The sequence below is a fragment of the Achroia grisella genome, unplaced genomic scaffold, assembly GCF_030625045.1.
Source record: "Achroia grisella isolate CSIRO2021 unplaced genomic scaffold, CSIRO_AGI_Agris_v1 utg1061, whole genome shotgun sequence".
Taxonomy (NCBI): domain Eukaryota; kingdom Metazoa; phylum Arthropoda; class Insecta; order Lepidoptera; family Pyralidae; genus Achroia; species Achroia grisella.
The window spans coordinates 207,051-230,228 of NW_026712565.1; the positions used below are offsets into that span (position 1 = coordinate 207,051).

The following is a 23,178-nucleotide window of genomic DNA, read 5'->3' on the forward strand; positions in this document are numbered from 1 at the left end:
TACTTGTTTGTATACATTCCTATTGTTCAAAATTGTTTCGTATGTATATATTCTTATGCAGTTTATGTACATTTATATATACGAGTCGATTGCGAATTTACAAAGAAAAAAAGAAGACGAGTGAAGTTTGGTCGCCTAATTACTACTACCTAATTATGTACGTATACTTCCAGTCGGAGTATTGTTACAATCGCAACATGGCTGTATAGCCGGTTGCATTAATGTTCCTTTGACCTGAATATTATAAAAATGTTTCGAAATTTCTCGAATACTGCTTGAACACTCATTCTTCGGTTATATGTAGACATTCGCTAACCCATTTATAGCTTTGTGTGGGATGGTCTGCTAAGGCGTTAAAATTTTATAGGATCACCATCCGAAATTTGAATTGAACCGATTTGAACTGGTTTTGCACTTGAGCACCCATTATTGTTTTTCAACCAACATCAAAAAGTGTTTTTTTCCCTCATATTCATCCATCTCCTTTTCTATAATAGAACAGGCAAAGATACTTAGGCCGTACAGTTTGTATACTTTTAAATTTCTTCATATTTGTATAGGTAATGAGGCCAAAGACCAATTCTTATGTATTATTTATTACTAGCTATGCCCGTTGTTTCACCTGCATGTAATTTATTACCTATGTGTTATTCTGATGCATGAGTAATATTATTGTAAATTTTCATCAAAATCCGTTCAATAGTTTTTGCGTGAAAGAGTAACAAACATCCATACTTACAAACTTTCGAGGTTATGTTATTAAGATTGCTTTCATTCGTGTTCAAAATTATTTAAGTCTTGTCCATATCCTTGCATCAACTATTTAAAGTTCTATCGATATAGAGGTAGTGTATAACAACATTAAAAAGATTTCAATAGTAGCAAGAAATGCCTGCCCATAACATTAATTACATCTACCCGCTGCTCTTCAGTTTACCCGTGATCATGACGGTTAAAACACTCCCGAAATATCGATAGAAATAACTTGGTGAGGATCTCGCCATTTATTCTAATTTTACGTAAAGAGGAGTTAATTGATTTGACTGTATTTTATTCTATATTTACACCTGAGAGGATCCAACAGAAATAGGATCTGATTTTTTCTGCATGAATATAGCACACGATTTATCTGTCAAAGTAAGATGGATTGTGATTATTCTTTTTGAAATTGAGGATTATTTCCGTATTGTATTATACATTTTGGCGGTATTAGTAATAGGTTTTTTTATATATTTATCTAGTAGATTATCTTTCTGTAGTAGCATAGATGTAAACAATTTATATAGTAGTGATTTTATTATGTAGATTCGATCGTAGTAATTATCAATTATGTATTAAAACACGAGCAGCAAAGGTAAATTTCTGTTATCACCTATTAAGTTATCAATGTTTACTTTCACTTATCAAAAACTGATAGTGCGAGTAATAACGTAATAAAAAATTTGGTTCTTTGTTTATGGTAATAGAATGGTGATTCCGACTGCGCCAATGTTTCCAGCCCGAATTTGTTAGGAATTCACTAGGAATTTACTACGATGGTTTCAAAAGGAGATTCTGTGGATGTCGACAGAAATTCTAGCATTTTCTGTCGACCTCCACAGAATGTCCTGTCCTGTGTCCTCTCCTCCACAGAATGGGGTCAACAATTCCTAATTATTGTCTGTGCCATTCACTCCTATCAAACCAGGTTGAAGCGAAAATGTAATGCATTGCTTACCGTTGTCTCTATAGTACATATTATATTAAATTTATGTTAAGGTTAGGTATCTAACGGATAGTTCTTAGAAGTATTAAAGGCATTCCAGTCGATGTTACCCCATTAAAGCACCCAACCAGCCTCTGTCACCCGTTATAGTAGTTTGTACGATTTATGTAATGTACCTACCTTTAAATTTTTATTTCGATTTTGTTTGGACTCATTATCTATGCCAGAGACTCTATGGATTAAAAAAATATCGTTGCGACTATTATATTTAAAGGAATGGCCAGAACCATTGTCGAAGTCGTGGTTATGATAATATTTGACATTTTAAATCTACGGCTCTTAAGATTGTAATTATAAAAGAGAATGTACCGCCATCAGAAAAAAAGTAAAATAGCTGTTCTCGATCTGGTTTCTTCGCCTTACGGCAGAAACCAATACAACAGAGATTTTCCTATATAACGTATATACAAGTATTCCTATGTAATGTTAATCCATGATTATAAAACGTACATTGATATGTTTTTTTATTCTTTACCATATTTTTACATACCTATATTATGTATGCAGATACATCATATCTAGGTTGTCTGTAAGAAATTGCTTCATACATATTGTAAAACAAAGTTGCTGTCGCTGTCTTGTACGGACCCTATGTAAGCTTAAATCTTTAAAACTTAAAGCTGTCTGTCCGTCCCTATGTAACCTTAATTCTTTTACACGCGTGCGATGCCGAGTAGCTAGTATTATATAAGACCGTCTTTTGTTATTATATTTATATTTACTGTTCTTATTGTATTTTTTCTATGTGGACGATAAAGAGTTTATTATTATTATTATATCCTAGGTCCAGGATACATAGGATACATTTTACCCGAATTTACGTAGACAACGTTTCGCGATAGAGTTAGTGTGTTATAATTTGATAATAATTTTTACTGCTCTAAACATGGTTGACTGGCTAACTCCGAAAGGCATTATATCCGCTAAATGTAGTTTTTATGGAGAAAAACCGATATGGTATATATAAGAAGCCAGTTTTTCTACATATTTTCCTTTTTAAGGTTTTTATTATTAATGCCACATTAATTCTGTTAGTTAATAGCTATAAGCTATGAGTAGTTAACCCACGCAGCGCAGATCGTGTTACACCACTTGATGTTTGAGTAGTATATGTATCTATGTGATCAATAAATAATAATATTTGATGACTCCTGCTGGAAGACTTTCGTTCTCAATTATATATTTAATATCTGGACACGCGGTTTCACTCGCGTGAAATTTATAGCCTATATGTTATTCTTATGTATAAGTTATATTAAGATAGTTTCATCAAAATCCGTTCAGTAGTTTTTGCGTGAAAGAGTAACAAACATTCATATTTACAAACTTTCGAGTTTATAATATTATATGTTAAGATTAAGATTTATATGCTTTATTGAACAATAAAATATGGAACAAGGGGTGGACTTAATGCTATAGTATTCTCTCCCAGGCAGCCTTTGGGAAGTGTAGGCTTAGCAATAAGTATGCTTCTTATTTATAAATATAAAGACTTATAATTATAATAACAAATCACACTACTTTTGGTCACTTTTAGATAATAAAAATAAACTCTATTCAAATATACTTTTGACATTTTTCCACTTAAAGAAAGAAGAAAGAAAGAGAGAAAAATATTTTATTCACTGCAATGTAAAAAATACAATATAATATATTTACAATACTATATTCATACTGGCCATGGGAAGAAAAGGGGTTTAAATAAATGTTTATCTAAGTAAATACATATTAAGAAGGATAATGTTATTGACATGTGACTACAACATAGAAACCATATCTACTTAACAAAAATAACCCATTACTGTCACAGTTTTGGGACAAAGTTTCTTTCCATGCGAGAACAATATTATACTACTATATTCTCTCATTTAGGTTGGTTGGTTGGTATGCGTGTATGACCATGGGGTATATGGTCTAAGTATAGAACTTTATTTCGATTTCAACTTTGTAGACGTCATTCCCTCAGTCGGGTTTTACGACATTCTGGTGAGGAAAATGATTGTAACATTACTTTGTCACCATATGTTTAATACAAATGAATGTACGAAAAAGTAATTATGCAGTCAAATATTTACAACTAGATATACTTTATTGTACAATAAAAAGTGGACAAATACGAACATAATCTCATATAACTTTTAGGTAGAATTAGCGTTTTAGTCATGGCGAATGATGAAACTGGGATTATAATACCATACCTATTATATAAACAAATAAACAATGTTTGTGTATATATAATTATATTAATATATATTTAAAATATACACACAAGAGAATAAACAGAAATATTATATTGTATATGATATAAATACATAAATAATCCAGAATGAATTAATATAAATAATACATTTCTATACTAACACAATATTAAAAGTATTTTAAATGCATGTATTTATTTATTTAACTTCAGTGCACACAATACAAAAATATTGTAAAGTACATATGGCGGACAAAACACAATGCGGCATTTTAAATTAAATTAAATTCCTTTATGCTCATTTAGACTTCTTTACCAGAGGTAGACAGTAAAAATTTGCCTGCTTGGGTATTTCAGTCTCACCTACTTCAGTTGCTGAGCAGCTTGATTTGTAAGCTGTGGCTTACATTATAGTTTGCAGATTTGGCAGTGAAATCATAAGATAAGAGGCATGACATCTTAATCCTCAGGAATTTAACCGTATAAGTAGATTCACTGATGTCCCACGATAACGTGATATTCGTAGCTCTGATCATGTATATAGGCGACGGTTACCGTTTACCATTAGATAGGCCGTCACCTTGTTTACTATTCCAAGTAAAAATTAAAATAGCAATTGTATAACGCAGATCATAAACTCCAAAAATGGTGTTTCCCATTCCGTTCAAAAATAACGTTGCGTGATTTCTTCATACTGATAAATAAATATGGATATGGACATACAAAATTTACAGAGTAAGATAAAACAACGACAGAACAAGAGCCAGAATAGAAAATAATAATAGCTATGCAGATTTGAAATAGATAAAATATACTTTTGCGTTTAGTACAAGTAAAGAAAAATATTGACAGTTTGGAAAACCTCACTTGGTGGATTCAATAAGGTCTTTTCCTGAATATAATTATTAGAGAAATGTGGAGCAACGTATTTGATTGTGCAACAAATAGGATGCAAATAAGGAAAAGCAAAAAATAATTAAATGTAGAAGGAAAATAATTGACTGATGGAATTCATCTCTATTGCATATGTGTCAACCTATATAATTAATAAAACAGAAATGTATAATTCAAGTACCTATATATAAACAATATTTAAATATACCATTATATTATTGAAATGTTACGTGTAGGAACTTTGATTTATATAACTTTGATATCTAAGGACTCCTGAATATAATTAAATTTTCCATAGACAAGATATTTAATCCAATTGAGAACTTTTCTCAACTCATAATCATGATTTATCTAGTTAATATACATGGATTGTGCAAGATCGAATACCTATATTTACTAATAATCTTCATAAATATAGTAGAAAAGTAAAGAAAATAGAAAATGTATTCAAAATCTGAACTCTGTAAATAGAAGGGGACACAGCATACCGCCCTGTGATACCACAACCATAGTTACACAACTATTAAGCTAATTAAGCTAAACTTAAAAAACTATCGAAGAATACCGCATAAAATTTATAATTCACAATTACAATTAAGCAGCTGAGGAATGCTCATTATATGTACCTATATCACTTATTACCTTTACACTAACAAAAGTTATTATTATACCAGTGAGAGTGTTCGTACAAAGTCTATAGCGTGATAGCGTCGGTGTCTTTGTCTGACAGTGAAATTACAGGAATCAGATGCACAACAACTTCATCATCAGAAATGACACTGCATGTGAGGTACCAAGAGGTTTCAAAGTGTATCATGATTATGAGCGGAATGCTGTTCATAGATATTTCTCATTCCATTTACATATAAATAGTAGTGGTAATTGGTAATCCAGTTTAAAACCTCCTTAACATGTTCTGCGTTATATTATCGGTCAGTAATATATTTGTCTAAAATGAATCAACTATCTTATCATATTTCTATATCAAAAGATATCTGTACATAGATAATTGCCATACTTGGCTAAATTCTTTTCTTCGATGAAACAATTTGTTCCGTTTCAAAAAAAATGGACGACGCTCCAGTATTCAGGCGATTATTTAAAGTAAGTCACTGCATTAGTATTTGTTTTGTTGTTTCGTTGTTTTTTGTATTGTTTGTTGTATTTTTAATGAAATATATAAATGAGTATATAAGGAAAGGTAAATTTTAACGTTACGGCGAGTCAATTGTTTTTTATTGTTTCTGATTCATGATTGCGTATATAATATTTACAATCGTCAAGTTTACTTTCTTAAGTAATTTCTTACGCAACTAGAATGATGCTGTTTTAAGTGTACCCCAAAAGCCAAGTAACTAATGTTGAATATTTAGACAATCACTGTTAATCTATAGACACTGTAATCTATGAGATAGTGTGACAGAGACTACGCTATACAAAATTGAATCAAACAGGTGTTTTCTCTTTCATTTTTGCTGATTTCACTATCAATGCTTTTCATTTGATTCTATATTTATGTCTTAATTTTTGAAGAAAATTACATATATGTGGTAATTTCTTTATGTCATCAAGTATGTTAACTAATAACGTTAACTTATATTTGGGAAGAGGGGATTTAGGAAGGTTAGTAAGTAAATACGGCCACTAGTCCCCCAACTAATAATATACTATGTCAACGTCCATACGGTTCTCCTGGAGACTATGGTGGTTTATTCTTGGCGATCGTCATTATGAGCTAACTGACCTGACTTTATGTTTATGCTATCATTCTCCACTTGTACCCCCGCAGAATATACCGTTAGCGGCAGGTATCGACCATTTCATTATCACCCATAAGAACATACTTGAAGTTGTATTTTGCCTCGTCTAGTGCTAATCAGATGTTATGTGATGTGGGTACTAGACAATTGATATAAATATTAAATACAGAAAGAAAACACCATGACTAATACAAACAATCATACTCGAATACAAATCTTTGTACCGCGCGAGGGATTGAACCCGCAACCATAGGAAAATAAATCGATGCCCTAAATTGCTAGACCAGCGAGGCTGTCAAAATATTTGCGTGAGAGAATCAAATGTTCGCCCTCTTCTATGCGGGTCGTTATTAGCGCAGTATACGCGATGCTGCGTCCTCACGTTGGCGTTGTTCCCATTCCAACTGATCACTTTACAGGACGTCCGCTCCTGGCCCCATTTTATGTCGCTTTGCTGTGCACGACAAATTAACTGTTATTTGAATAAACTGTATGATGATATCATTCACATACTCGTATCTATATACAAGGGATAGGGATTGTATGCGGTGTTTCCCAAACTTTTTAGTGCCATGCCCTAACTTAGCCTTTCTAAAATTGTTATGTAAAGTACTTACATTAATTTATATTAATTTTAGGAAGAAATCACTAGGAAATTCTAGAACTTAACTATAGAAAGGCTAAGTTGGGGCATGGCACTAAAAAGGTTGGGATTAATGAAATAATAAGTAAATTTGCAAAACATATGATGAAAAATTGAAATTCACGTTCCATATAGTTTTAATAAAGAGTCCATTTGCGAATTACCTCCCTTAACCACCAAATTGCCTCCCTGTGGCGTAGGTCCCACGTTGGGAAACACTGATGTAATGGGTAAATCTATGACCCCATTATCGTAACCATATTATAGAAGCCAATTTACCAATTTAGAAATTTAGAAGAACTTTAAAGTAATTTCTTAGAAAATACACAATTTTATCAAATTAATAAATACATGTCCAAGAGAAATTTAAATTTATCTTAATGTTTACGATTGACTTATAATTTTGGATCTAAATGGTTTTTTCATGCCAAAAATATAAATCCAAATCTAAAAAAAATACCTCTTTATTTTTGTCTACATATTAATGTACCTATTACAGTAAATTTTATTCCGAAGGTAAACAAGGTCCCTCTATGTTGTAATAATAATAATAATCCTGGATAATTAACACAGCGCCAACTAGTCCCAAACTAAGCTGAACTTGTGTTATGGGTACTAGACAACTGATAGATACACTTTTTTTGTTAGTATATACCTACATTTCTATAGAAAACATCCAGACCACACACAATCATACTCATGAATACAAATGTTGGTACTGACTCGCGACTACTGGAAGTAAAGCGGTATGCTAAACTGCTAGACTGACTACCAACACCGTCATTATTGTTTTTCATTGCCTTAATATTATCAAATCTATCACCAAGCAGCTGTCCTAGAAATGTGTATTCTTTATTGCAATTTTAGATACAGTATCAATATTAATTAGAGATAATGTGAGCAAAGGTGGACTTATCTCTAAACGAGATTTTTCCAATCAACAAACAGCCTGGCATGGCTAGTATCTCGTGAGTGTGTAACACTAGATCAAGTAGCATTTGGACGAAATATCCTAACATCATCATCTGCTTCTTCCCTATCTCATTTATTTGATATCGGCGTAATAAAGAAATGTCCTGATGATGTTTTAAAACTAGATGACCTGAGAGACGTCAAGTATAAATATGGATATTGAATAAACATTAAATAAAATGTAACAACCATACTAATGTTTCGCGTAACTTTCTTAATTTTCTCTTTCATAAGAACCCTTCTGACAAAAGCAAACAAATAATATTAGCGAAATCGGTATAGCTGTTCACGCGTGATGCCGTGACCAAGGGAAATAGTTTTATATGTATATAGGTAAAAATAAAATACAGAAAAAGACTTGGAATACAGAGATATATAGTAGGAACCATTGTGAATATATTGAAGTATAAACAAGAAAGTTCTATAAAAGTTAGTTTAAACACAAATTTAAAATAATAAATTCATTTCTGATTCGCCAGTGCAGTATACAACAGAGGGGAAGTTGAAGACCGACAAAAAGGTACTTTGTTAGCAATGGGGTTGAATAGTCCCCATTACTAACAAGTCCTTTCCCCCAACGGTATGCCATTGTGTGGATCTGAACAGTGAATATCATGAGTGGTCGTTTTCGAGTGCCGTAAATGATATAAGAGACAGCAGTCGTTAGTCACACTGTATCGCCATTGTGAATATTAATCAATGATCCGATGATTCATTTACAAGTTTGTATTTTTACTACATCAGTACAGTCATACCTATATTATGCTGCCACAAATATGGTTAGTTTTTTTTTCTTTACGGACAGACTTAGTAATATGCCAATAATATAATTGTCATATTATTGTTACTATATATGACTGTCCAAATCATAAATATAAATTTTAATTTTAAATAATTAACTACAATGAGGCTTTGTCGTTAATCTTATTTAAAACTAGCAGTTTCCAGCGACATTCCTCCGTGGATTTTTTTTTTTTAATTCAAATATAATAAAAAATTATAATATAAGGATACCCTAAGTTACTCCTTTAATTAAAATGTCTAAAAGAAGCCTAAGTTACTCTTTATAACCTTAGCTATTTGCGAGCCGTCAGAGATTAGCAAGAACAGCCAGACAGATAGACCAAATTTTTTAAAATAATATTAAATGTATATACTCTCATTTACATTTAGTGAAAATCTATTAATTTGAAATTACAGACAGACATTTTATTTTTATTATTTGTGTAGATTGTAGTATTTGGAGTCTCTATAGTATTTTCTATGTAATCAACATTAAAGGTCATGAGGTAGGTACTTCAAATATACCATACACCTACACCATAACCAAAACGGCGTTGTAAGTACAGTAAACATAATATTATCTAATGTATAATTTAAATAATACATTCCATTACTAGATAGATAGATAGATAAGAATTTTTATATATCTATACACACATTATGTGCTTAATTACAAATAGTATACAATACAGGTTATTTAAACCAGAACACCATCGCGTTCACTGGCTTCGGTGGTCTTGTGGTTTAGCACACCGCCTTACTTCTGAGGGTCGCGTGTTCGATTCCTCGCACAGTACAAACATTTGTATTCATGAGTAAGATTGTTTGTATCGGTCTGGGTGTGTTTTTTTTATGGATGATAATGGAATGGTGCACCCGCCTGCGCTAACGGTTTACGCTGGCGGGGCACCACTGGAGGATGATAAGATGAACATGAGGTCAGGTTAGTTAGCCCATCGTGACAAATGAATTTGTATTCAGGGGGAACCGCGTGGAGGTAAGATTGTATGAGTCCACATTACTAACAATCTCCTTTCCCCCCGGTCTGGGTGTGTTCTATTTGTGTATTTATTTACAATAAAAATAGGTATTCTATATGTTGTATATTACCCATAACACAATCTCTGCTTACCTTGGGACTAGATTGCGTTGCGTAAATTGTCCAAAGGTATTATTTTTAATTTCTTGAATTTTTTTCTTGTATGATTTTACTATTTTTGATGATTTTGAATGTTAAGGTATATGTTAAAATTTAGTAGCCAATTGATCGTCTGTCATTGAATATATGAAGCTGACTGTACTCCATGAGAACAATGGGACAATTATTTTTGTTTTGCTAAAGAGGTTGTGCACACGCTATGAACGATGACATACATTATGACATTATACAGAACTAGTTGATCCGCGCAACTCTGTCCGCGTTGCATTTGGAGACGCCAATCAAGCGATGGATTTTTTTTACAACATAGTCTCTTATGCCAAACTATCTTGCGGCTATAAAATAGATAGTCTATCGGTATAAAAAAAACAGGTATAAAATTTAGGCTTAGCTGTACTTTATACTGCCGAATCATAAAAAATATATGTCAATAATTTAAGATTTTATTTGGTAGTGTGTAATGAGGGCCCTTAGGCGTTAAAAAAATATATAACAACCTACAATTGTCAGACCTACTGAGTATACATATAAAAATTGCATCATCAATCGGTTTAGTATTAAGATTCCATCGCGGACAAACAACATAACGCCAAATATTTATGTGTATATTACCACTAAACATAGTATATCACAGATAATATAATGATCGCGCCACGAGTAAACTGAATATCGCACATTGACCCAATTTGAAGTAACAGATTTTTACGACATTTTTTTATCATTAATTTTATGTGTAATGTGTTTGTCACATATTTGTTAATTCCATTTAGTGTATGTGTTTCTTTAATTATGATTGCATGCTTTTTTATTGTTAAGCTGTTTATCTCTCTTTATAGCATGCAGTGATTCATTTTATAGTAATAATAATAATATTTGTTACTAATTACTCGTAGCTGTAAACTATATTTCCGGTACGTTGTATAAAAAAAAATACAGTGTTAATCTATACAAATATTATGAGGAGTTTGTATCTTTGTTTAAATGAACGCCCATAATCTCGGAAACTACTGGTTCGAATTGAATAATTGTCTTAGTTTGCATACCTGATGATAAAAGCAAAATTATGAAGTTTATGATACAATAGAGTATGCAGTTCATTTGTTGATGGAATGTCTCAGGAACGAGGTCTACTATATAGAATAACGTCAGACCAAAAAATTTATATACATATATGCTGGAACTATACAAAGTGGTTAACCAATTCTTCACATAGTGCGGCAATTTGATCATTGGTGAAGTGATTTATTTATTAGGTATAATGGGACTGACATGTACTTTTAATTTGTACAAAAGTCTCTAAATTACGTAAGCTATAAAATTAAAGTGTAGTTTACCATAACTCGAATTTTATATATATATATTAACACTAGCTGACCTTACAAACGTTGTTTTGCCATATATATTAAAATTGCTATGAAACAATAGAGGTTGATGGAAGAAGGGTGAAAATTTAGGGTTGTATGTATTTTAAATGCCACATGATAAAAAAAAATTGTCCAAAAAATAAATAATAAATGTTACGAGTGGACAACCCTTGTCACTTAGGGGTATGAGTCAAGCAGTTTCGGAAGAGTATGATAACTAACATTGTGACACGAGAATTTTATATACATATAAGATAATATGTATCTTATGTCACTCCATTTACATTTCAAACAGTGAATGAATTTCTCATATCAGTGCAGTTGTTCCGGAGTTTACTCATAACAAAAATCCGCTCTCTCTTTATAATATTAAGTATAGATTACTTGACGACTAATTAAAAATATTGTTTAAAATGAGGTGAAATGTGCATAGCCGTTCCGGTCTGAGGTGCAGAATATGATAGTGGAAAGATTTATCAAACTATTCTAATGCTGTTGGCCGCAGCTGGCCTTTACAGTTTCACCGGACGATAGAGGGTGAGCTCAGATGGCACTCCAAACCCGCGAAAGGACTTATGGAACGGCTGAGGGCCAACTTCTGTCTGACGGATACGACTTTAGTCTGAGGGCACCGCTAGCGGTTCGAGCCTCGGCTCAGGCTGTCGTAATTTCGATCCCCGCTTGAATTGGGGGTACGAAATATAGTACATAAAAAAATTGTTTGCTTGTATGTTTCTCTGTTTGTTTTGTTGATTTCTGAAACGGCTGGACCCATTTTGACATGACTTTTACTCGCAGAGCTAATATTACAAGGCTTACTCGATTTGAAATTTTATTTATTTTAATAAATAAAGTAAATTCACGCGGACGGAGTCGCTGGTAACAGCTAGTCTCCAACAAAGTATACGATATACGTAGTAAACACTTTGTATTCTATAAAATAACGGAATGGAATTTGTAATATATGTGTAGAATTAAAAGGTCGTATCTGTGTACAATAATATTGATGCCCTACGACGTTATGGCATTGAGTTACCTCTGTCTCTCACTTGCATATACATCAAATGATTCAACTGCATTAACAAATAAAGGAGTGTTACCACAGTATATACCCAAGTTCAAGTAATTGGTGTCATACTGTCTGTTGAGTCATCTCTGAGTCAACATATTCTATAATACAAGAAAATCCAAGAAAACATTATATGACTCAAACTCTCGGTAATAGTGTATTAATTAAATCCATAGTAACAATTAGATAAAGTATTTTTTTATAATAATTTTCCGGGGAATGTTGCTTGCCGTAAATTTATATTGCTTTTAAAAAATAGAGGTTGATACGAACGTTGATAGAACGGAGAAAATTTAGGCCAAATCATAAAATATATCAAATAAATAAAGCATAATTTTTGGGGTAGGTTACCCTTATCACTTAATGGTATAAAAATAGATAATAACCTATTTTCAGATCCATTACTATACATATAAAATTTCATTAAAATAGTTTCAGTTTAAGATTCCATCGCTGACAAAAAAAACTGACAAGAATTTTTTATATATTAAGATTAATATCTTAATATTAAGATCTTAATATTATAGATTTTATTATAAGGGAAAATTATACAAATGCACATTCCATAGGGCACGTAACATTAGAAGGTTGTAGTAGATTACAATACGACTATACATGAATATGGATGGTTCTAAGGGCAGAGGAAGGCTGAACAAGAGGATGGACTGTATGAAACATGATATGACATGATGATGACGGAAAACAGGGATGTATGGAAGACACTAACAGGTTATGTCGTTTCCAAATGTTAAGGAAGAAAGCAGATGTTGATGCTGTGATGGATTACTATAGTGCTCTGATTTTTTGTCACTAATATTATGGATTTTTAAATGCAAATAATATCTGATATATAATAATAAAATAAAAAATAGGCCGTATTACAAGTTGCTTGAGAATGTCCATCGCGTCATACAAAACACTATCAACATATCATAAAGCACATTAGGTATGTACATTGTACATACCGTAAAGAACGCTATTCGTCCGTCAGGAAGTTGACTAACTTTCATCATTTAACGTCCTCGATAGCCTAAAGTCTAGCGTTTTAACACACCACTTCACTTTCTGTGGTCGCGGGTTTGATTCCTTGTACGCTATAAATGTTATGAGTATGATTGTATTGTTCCGAGTGATTGCTATATTTAAGTATTTACAAAAAAAGTATAAGTATTTCTATCAGTTGGAACCAGATGGCGTTCTGTGAATGATTTGTCTAAGGTTATTATTATTTTTATTTATTCTTTTTTGAACAATCAATATTGTACAAAAAGCAAGGCTGATGCGTTATAGTATTATTTCCTAGCTAATCTTTGGGTATAATAATATAATAATAATATCTCAGGACAATTCACACAGCGTCATCTAGTCCCAAGCTAAGCAGAGCTTGTGTTATGGGTACTCGATATCGGATATAAATACATGGATACATTTTTTTGTAAATAAAAAACACCCATACCGATACAAACAATCATACTCATGAATACAAATATTTGTACCGTGCGAGGAATCGAATTCACGACCATCGGATAGTAAAACAGTGTACTAAACCACTAGATCACCGAGGCTGTCGGGTATAATGAGAAAGCGAAAGACTACCTCAGTCATAACGAGATCTGTGATTTTACTATACATAAATAAAACTATACAAGAGATAAATATATATACAAAAAATATGAAGTAATTAAAATTATATATAATATACAAATATACTAAAGTAATACAAGGCAATATAGTTAAACCTAATTATGATACTTCTGATGGCTCAATAAGTAATTATAGTTTTTTTTATAAAATGACTTATGATGCTTTAGGCAGGTCTAAAGGAAATTCATTCCAAAGTCTAATGGATATTTATTTTTATTACATATCATAAAGTACACCGGCTATGTGGTATGTACATACCATAAAGAACGCTATGCGCCCATCAGGAAGTTGACTAACTTTCATCACTCCTTTTGTATTTGCAAAGTACAGAAAATTATGTTCGATCACTCATACAGGTTCCGCTTTCACTTGTTAACTTAACGAAATTATGTGTTTGTATGGAAATATAGTGGTTACAATTTTTGGTTATGGTTTTTTTGGGTCATTGTGTTTGTAGTTACTTTTTAAATTAGGGTTTTTTTTATAATCTTCGTTAGGAACCAAACGTGTTTATTTGTGACAAAATATATATATGTTCTATAAAGTTAGGAGCACATGTTACAAGGAATGTAAACTCCTAATTAATTCTTTTATAATATGTAATATCTATGTAAGATATATTCATTTTTATTTATTTAACTTCAATGCAAAATACCAAGGTAATATATGGCGGAATTACCGTGCTACGGCATTTTCTACCAGTCAACCACAGATTATTCAGAGAAAAATTATATATGTCTCTATTTTTTTTTATACCACTTAGGTGGCATACAAGCATACGGCCCATCTGATGCTAAACGGTTACCGTCTCTATTACAAACAATAAGTACTTATTTATGTAATTGGAATGAAAAACAAGTTAGAGGCGCGGTTGATGGTATATGTTCATCATGTTATCACGTGACGCCCGTGAAGTCCCAATTGCTATTTTTTTTTTTTGTGGATGATAATGGAATGGTGCACCCGCCTGCGCTAACGGTTTACGCTGGCGGGGCACCAGTGGAGGATGATAAGATGAGCATGAGGTCAGGTTAGTTAGCCCATCGTGACAAATTCACCAGGAATTTATCACGATGGTTTCCAGGGGGAACCGCGTGGAGGTCGACCTGACATGGTACATTGCTAGCAATGGGGTTATCAATCTACATTACTAACAATCCCCTTCCCCTCCCAATTGCTATTGAGGACGACTAAAATGCCATGCCTCTTATCCTGTAATTTGATTGCCTAAGCTCAGTCTACAAGCTTAATAGCTTATAAAGCAGGCTAATGTGATACCTAGTGTATTATCGTCATGCTAGAAATTTTATAATGGAGAATGATGTTGAAATTACCATTATATATTATAGAAATTCCTATTGAACTGTTATGAAAATCTTGTTTTTAATTTCAGTTGAGATTATCTCTTGTTTCTTTATTTTTTAGGATAGGTAATTTTTTAGTAGTCCTTATTTAGAACCTACTTTTAATACTCTTTATTAATTGAGGAGGACTAAGATGTCATGCCTCTTATCCTGTAATTTCACTGCCTAATCTTAGCCTATAAATAGCTTACAAAGCAGGCTGCTTGGCGACTGAAATAGGTGAAACTTAGGTACCCACTCAGACTATATATTTTATAACGTGATGTGAGTGGCGTCAGTCAGATACATAGATAGACTGACGGATAGCTGTACCTACATACTTGACACTACCTGTTGCGACTGTGACCTGTATGCCGTTTATAGTTATAGTTTTTTGGTGTCAAATGGGAACAATCTTAATAATATTATAAACGCAAAAGACTTTGAATATGGATGGATGTTTGTTACTCTGTCCCGCAAAAACTACTGAACCGATTTTAATGAAACTTTACAGCAATATAACTTATACATCAGAATAACACATATGTAGGCTATAATTTAAAAAGATATTATGTAAAATGGGCGAAATATAATGATAAATGTCAAGTAAGTGTGTTGCAGATGAAGTAAGCTATTTAGTATTGACATAATTGTAAAATTTAATTAAACAGAATATAATTCTGTTCTACATATTTGGCTTATCACAACCCAAAACAAGCCAATCATAACGATACCATCGCCCAGAAGTCGTCAGCATGTTCACTATTCCAATAACATAAAAAGAAATCGTTCAATAAGTATTTTCACTGTTATAATGTAACACAATTTTACTTTCGCATTTTAACCGTACTTATTACAAACTTACTTAATATTATGTACCTACGTATTGAATAATAATTGGTGACTATTATACTGATATTATTATGTAGAATACACGCGTACAGCCCACCTTATGGAATGGAAAGTGATAACGTAACTGTGGATATGAGTGTCATACATTTCCGCTCCTAATGAAATACCTAGTGAATTAACGTTATGCTAGAAGTTTTATAATCAAAAATGATGTTCAAGTTACTATACTACAAATATCTTTATTTTGTTGTAAAGTGATTTACAGGAGTGATTTTATAAATTACTAGCAGACCTGGCCAAAGTGCAAAAAGGCAAACGCAATAAAATAATATTGCGACTATAATATATATAATTGTGATGTATGAGATGAAGCTATCCTATCTTTCAAGATGGATCAAATAGCACACAGCGTACAAATCAAATTTGCAATGGGTTCAGTAGTTTAGGAGTCCATCGCTGACAAACAATGTAACATGTATTTTTTATATATAAAGATGAATTTATGAATCACACTTTTCACCAGAATCTGGCATGCATTTACAGTGTCCATTTATTGTAGAGTATACAGATACCACAGCTTTATTTTTATTTTCTTCATTATTAAATTTCTAGGCGAAATACTTGGTTTAACTTCATGAATTAGAGTATTCATCAACAGAATAAAGACACTTATTGATCAGCTATCTTTTTAAGTGTTTTTTGAAGCGATATTCCTATCGAACTGTTATTAATTTCTACTTGTGTGTTTAACAAAACTAGTATATACTTATTCTTAAAAATATTGTTGTTTGTGTATTTTATTAAAATGCTTAAATCATAGCTATAGCTTTTTAGTCTTTTTTAGAATTTACTTTTAATCTACTTCTCTTTCAAAAATCTAAATCCTGACTAAGGTTTATATATATATTTACTAAGAAAAGAAGGAACATGAGGGAATCAAGAGAATTTATTACTAATCACTTACTTTCTTAAATACCGTCCTAATGCTTTCTTAATTATTTTATATTAGAATAAATATAATACATACATATAATTTGTAAAGAAAATATGAACACGAATTACTGGCTTAGACTTTTGAACTTACTTTTTATTTAAAGTATGTTCAAAAAACCTTAAATCTGAAATTTAACACTGAAAGAGTAGGCTGACTGAATACTGAAAATTAAAATTCTAAAAAGTTTTCCTACTTTTTAGAATTTTAATTTTTAGGAGGAAGTTAGTTGTTAGGTTATTAACTTTACTTAAAAGGAAAGCAGATTATCTTACTATACTTCTTGTTCAGTCCACAAATTAAATGATTAATTGTTCTCTGAGCTCATTGTATTAATGATATTGATGTAGGTACTAGAAATTCGTTGTTAACATTCAGGTTACTACTTATTAGGGTAGATACCCTATAATAATCGATTTTTAATATTGCGCCCACTCCTCAGTGGCCTAGTGCCCTCGATTCATGCTTCATGATTTATAAGTATAGACCCTTTATCGTGAGGTTGAAGGTTTTATATGTGTAGTAGCTGTGCCCGCGACTTCGTTCGCGTGGTTATCAAAAACACTCGCGATTAGTCGCGGACATTTTTTTAGATCATCTAAAGTGGAATAATTCTTTCATACCTACATATTTTTTGGGTAACTTGAACCACTTCGCAGCGCATGCAACGGAAGTCTTATATGAATAATTTTCCCCGTTTTTGCAACATTATTCACTGATGGCAAAAAACACTGATAAAAAAATGAGTGGCGTGAATAATAAGTGAACGATCATAGGGTGATGATGAAGTTAGTGGTGTATTCATCAGAAATTATCCACGATTGTTTCCAGAATCACTGACAATCCCATTTCTCCAAATAATAGATATTAATCTTACTAGTAGTATAAACGCCAAAGTTTGTGAGTATGGTTGGATGTTTGTTACTCTTTCACGCAAAAACTACTGAACGGATTTTGATGAAGCTATGTTAGTGTAAAACTAACATAGCTTATACATCAGAATAACATAGGCTATAATTTAAAAATATATTAGTAAATTGGGCGATATATAATGATAAGTGTGATGCAGACGAAATCGCGTGGGTCAGCTAGTTTATATTATATGAATTATATCAGTTTATATTATATGATAGTTTATATGTATACACCATGTAATCGTGTTTTTCTCTTTCTAGAGTCCTTCGGAGCCGGCTCTACCGACGGGCTCCATATCAGATCGTATCAACATCTTACAACAGCAGTCCGAGCAGACGCTGCCCACTCATGTCGCCAGCACGCTGCGCAGGAATCGAAGCTCATTACACTCCTCCGGTCAAGGAACGCTGGGTAAACAACTATCTATATGTAATTTTTTTTTCGGACTCCTCTAATGCTGTTGGCCGCAGCCGGCCTTTACAGCTTCACCGGAGGATGGGGGCGAATACGACGCCGAGTTTCATAAAAAGGGGGTATTAATATTCCCAAAAGTGAACAATTTAATTAATGAATTGTTCACTTAAGAAACTTAAATAATAGATTTCAGGAAGAAATCACTAGGAAATTGTTAATGAAACAGTAATTGTAAATTCTCAAAATATATCATGAAAAATTTAAATTCACATCTATCTATCTAAATATATATAACTCAAAGGTGACTGAGATAGTGATCTATCAACGCACAGCCCAAACCACTGGACGGGTCGGGCTGAAATTTGGCATGCATGTAGATGTTATGACGTAGGCATCCGCTAAGAAAGGCAAGGGGATAAAATGATAAAAGAAACTTTGTCAATTTTAAACCAATCGGTCTGAGATTTTGCATGTATGAAGATACTATGATCATCCCCATAGAAATGATTTTGATAAATTCCACACCTAAGGGGATAAATTAACGCGAGCGAAGCCACGGGCAAAAGTTAGTTTCTATATAAATTTTATAAATAGTCGTATGTTTTAAATTGTACCCCTTAACAGCCCCCCATGGGGGCGTGGGCCTCTTGTTGGGAAACACTGCTCGAGAGGTTCTGAATTGTATAATATTATTGCTGTATATAGCGACGTGAATAATTGGCAATGGTTGTGATTATCTCATTTACGGTTATAGTGATGAAGGTATTCGTACTGTACTTATTTATTTTCCTGTTTATTTGTATCTGGCAGTAGTTATTTAGAATTGACAATAATATAATAACCTTGTTGGAATTAATAGATTTATATATAATTTTGTGCATAATATCCTGTTATGCATATATTATAATATGTCATAACGTAATTATTAATTAAAGTAAAAATAGGATGCGACGAATCGGTAATACCTTTCCTCTACCGATACTCTGTCCCATTTGAATGGAGATCTAAATGTGGGCCTGTTTTTACGTGGCGAAATCCCTAATGGAGACCCGCCCGTCTCAGGGGTTGGACGGACGGGTACTGTGAGACTCTTACTCACCAAAAACCCTACGATATACCTCCTCGTCGATATATATACATAATGCCGGGGTCGCGGGATCGAGTTCGCAATCAACCGCGACCCCAGCGGCTGTTGCCGCGTGGGGGTGGGGACCCGGGCCACGAACGCTTTGAAGCTCGCGTTGTGACACGATTTCAGCTGCGTCACTCTCAATGTCAGATTACTTATGCTCCAGATATAGTCAACGATTTCCTGTGGTACATATTGCTGTTGCCAGTGTTACGGCACGCAACAAGTTGGGCCCAGCCATAATGGCTTCGATTGGCCTTCTTTGTGCGCCTCTTTTTTTTGTACCATGACAAAACCATCATCGTTACTAATAGAGCCACCGAGGTCGTCAAATGTTTTATTAAAATCTGGCATTTTAAGAATAGTTGTGATCGTATTATTATGTTTGTATCTTCCAGGCGGTAGTATGACGTCCCTATCATCAGCTCCCCCGACCCCGACGCCGGCGCCCGCGCTCTCCGCCTCGGACCTGTCTGAGAGGCCCCGAGTGAGTCACGGGAAGCCGAACCTAGCACCGAAGCCGCCCGCGATGGCGCCCTCGCCCACTATCGAAAACAAGCCTTCCCCGCCGCCCAAGAAACTCCTCATCAATGGCAAAGTTGCATCACGGACGCAGAGCATGAGAGCGCCCAGGTGAGATAGAAATCTATTCAAATAAACTCAAATTTAAGCACTTATTAATAGTCACAGTTATCTTTTATTAATTTTTAAAATATAAAGCTCTTTTGAATAATTGTTTTAAATTGAAATGTATATATACAAACTACCAATTAATTAAGAGTGATGAGTTTTGTATTCATAGTTTTTATAACATCGAACCAATACAATATTGAAACCTTCAAGTGTGTCTGTGTGTTCATAGCAGCCTCAAGTTCCTTTGTCCCCGCCGGACCCCTCCGTATAATAATAATAATAATAACTTTTATTGGCCAATAAAACACTTTTACATTCAATACACATTACGGCGAACCACACACTAGACATGCAAGTCTGTATCGTATATATAAATATATACATATATATGAATGTACGAAGATACCAAAATAAAATATATGCAAGTCTACATAAAGCAAGATATAAAATAATACAATGTAGTTAGGGGTGAAATGTGAGACAGCGCCGTCGCAAGTGTAGTGAGTGTGTCGGTCCCCGCCGGTGGCGGTGTCGCCGGCGCGCGCGTCGCCGGGCCGCGCGCTGCCCCTCACCTGCCGCCCACGCCCGCGCACCTGCCCATAGGGACCAAGCATCCCGCTTCACACTTCGGTAGGTTTTTACTCTATATTCCTATTTTTTAAGTTTATATTGCTATTTTTTTTTCATTTATATTGCTATTTATCGAAATAACGAACATAGAGTCGTTCGTGCAGTATTAATATGTTAGGAGAATGACGGAAGATCAAGTTCCCCTCTGATCGATCCCCCGTCCAATTCAAACGGGGATCTACTTCATTAGAAACTAATTGTTATCTGCAGGGATTTGAATTTTATTTTAATTAAAATAAAATTTCTATAATAAAAATAGGTTGAGTTATTCATTATAATATTAGCTCTCTGCGAGTCAAATTTCATTAAAATTAGTCCAAGCGTTTCAGAGATTTTCAAGAACAATCAGAGAAACAGGCAGACAGAGAAAAAAAAAAAAAAATCCCTCATCCAATTACAACGGGGATCGCAATTACGGCGGCCTGAGTCGAGGTTCTAATCCTAGCTATGTAAAATATTATGCTCACTTGTTCAGGTAAATTTTTTTATATTAATATTATTTTCCTACCATTCAGTTTAGGCGAGAAATTAAATTCAGACTCACTGAGAATAAATTCAGTTTATTAATCTTGTTGATTTATTAGATGTCTATTTCTGACATTATATGTGTGTGAAAATATACTGTAGGCATGTTTGTCAGTTAAGTATTTGTTTAAGAGTACAATAAATATGTTTTAATAAAAGTTTTGTTATTTACATGTATTATATTAACCACACGAATATAATTATTCCATGTTACTAAACACGTCATACCCAACCACAGATTACTACGCTTTTATTATAATGTTTCGAAAATTTTATTAATTATTGTAATTTCGTTGTATATTTAATTATAATTTTATCTGTACACTTTACTAGAAATATTATTAGTCATTATGGTTTCGTTTTATGTCTTTTCCCCAACTAAGTATGACGTCTCAGGATTCGCAGATGTCACTTATTACTATATGGGTTTTTCACGATGGGTATATTAAAGGTTCTTAAGGGTCGGCAACGCGCACGTGACACACCTGGTGTTCCTGGCGTCCATACTACGGTAACCATTTACCATCAGATGTGCCGTATGCCCGTTTACCACTATTCCATCATAACATGCCTAGTAGGTATATTCGTTACTAGCTGACCCGCCCAATTTACATAATACCTTTATAAATTATTGCCTGTGTTATTCTGATGTATAAGCTATGTTACTGTAAAGTTTCATTAAAATCCGTTCAGTTGTTTTTGTGTGAAAGAGTAACGAATATCCATCCATCCAACCACAAACTTTGCATTTATAATATTAGTAAGATTAGGATTTTTATAGAAATTTTGAGTATCAATGGAGTGCCTTGGCTCCACTAAGCAATATTGGTCCTTCTAGCCGGATAGACTGTGCTATTCATGTATGATTGACACTGGTCTCCTGCAGTTCCCGGGGGATCAAGGTTGGGGCCTCGGAGCTTTTCCCTCGGAGCCAGCCCCGATAACTAGATTGACAGCCTCTTGGAGCGGGTTACTAAAACTAATTTAAACTCAAAAAACTTAGCTAGAGATTATTATAGATTTATTTACATTATTAACTCATCCTAAAAAAAATCTGCAGTCTATATTAATTCAATTGGGGTTGATGCAACGTTACAGGTTCTATGTTTATTATAATACAAGTTTGTGACATATGTGGTTGAGTCAAACTCTATGGATAGCCTATATATCTTATCTATTAAATTAGACCTACTGTAACATTAGTTAATGTAATGTATATACAGTGGCGGAAGGTATGCTTTAGGCGCATAATACTGGATTTTGACATATGTAGTTAAATTTCAAACTATGAATTGTCGGTCAGTTTAACTCGAGTTACTGTAAACTGTAGTTCATGTAATGTATACACTGTGGCGGTCATGCACAACCTAAATGAGAGGCTAAATGTGGAGAATAGAGTTCAATTTCCATTTTTACACTGCGTACGCGTGGCGGATACGCTGTGGGCGCATAATACACAATTTTGACATGTATAGTTAAATTCCATCTCTAGGGAT

The 23,178-nt window shown here is 33.3% G+C and overlaps 1 protein-coding gene across 1 annotated transcript in view; it reads left to right on the forward strand.

The window, feature by feature from the left end:
- LOC131851749 (WAS/WASL-interacting protein family member 1) overlaps positions 1-23,178 on the forward strand; it is a 38,973-nt gene that overhangs the window by 8,224 nt on the left and 7,571 nt on the right. Inside the window, 3 exon segments of the mRNA XM_059202332.1 lie at positions 18,612-18,762; positions 20,293-20,527; positions 20,994-21,157. Of these exon segments, the coding sequence (XP_059058315.1) occupies positions 18,612-18,762; positions 20,293-20,527; positions 20,994-21,157 (550 nt within the window).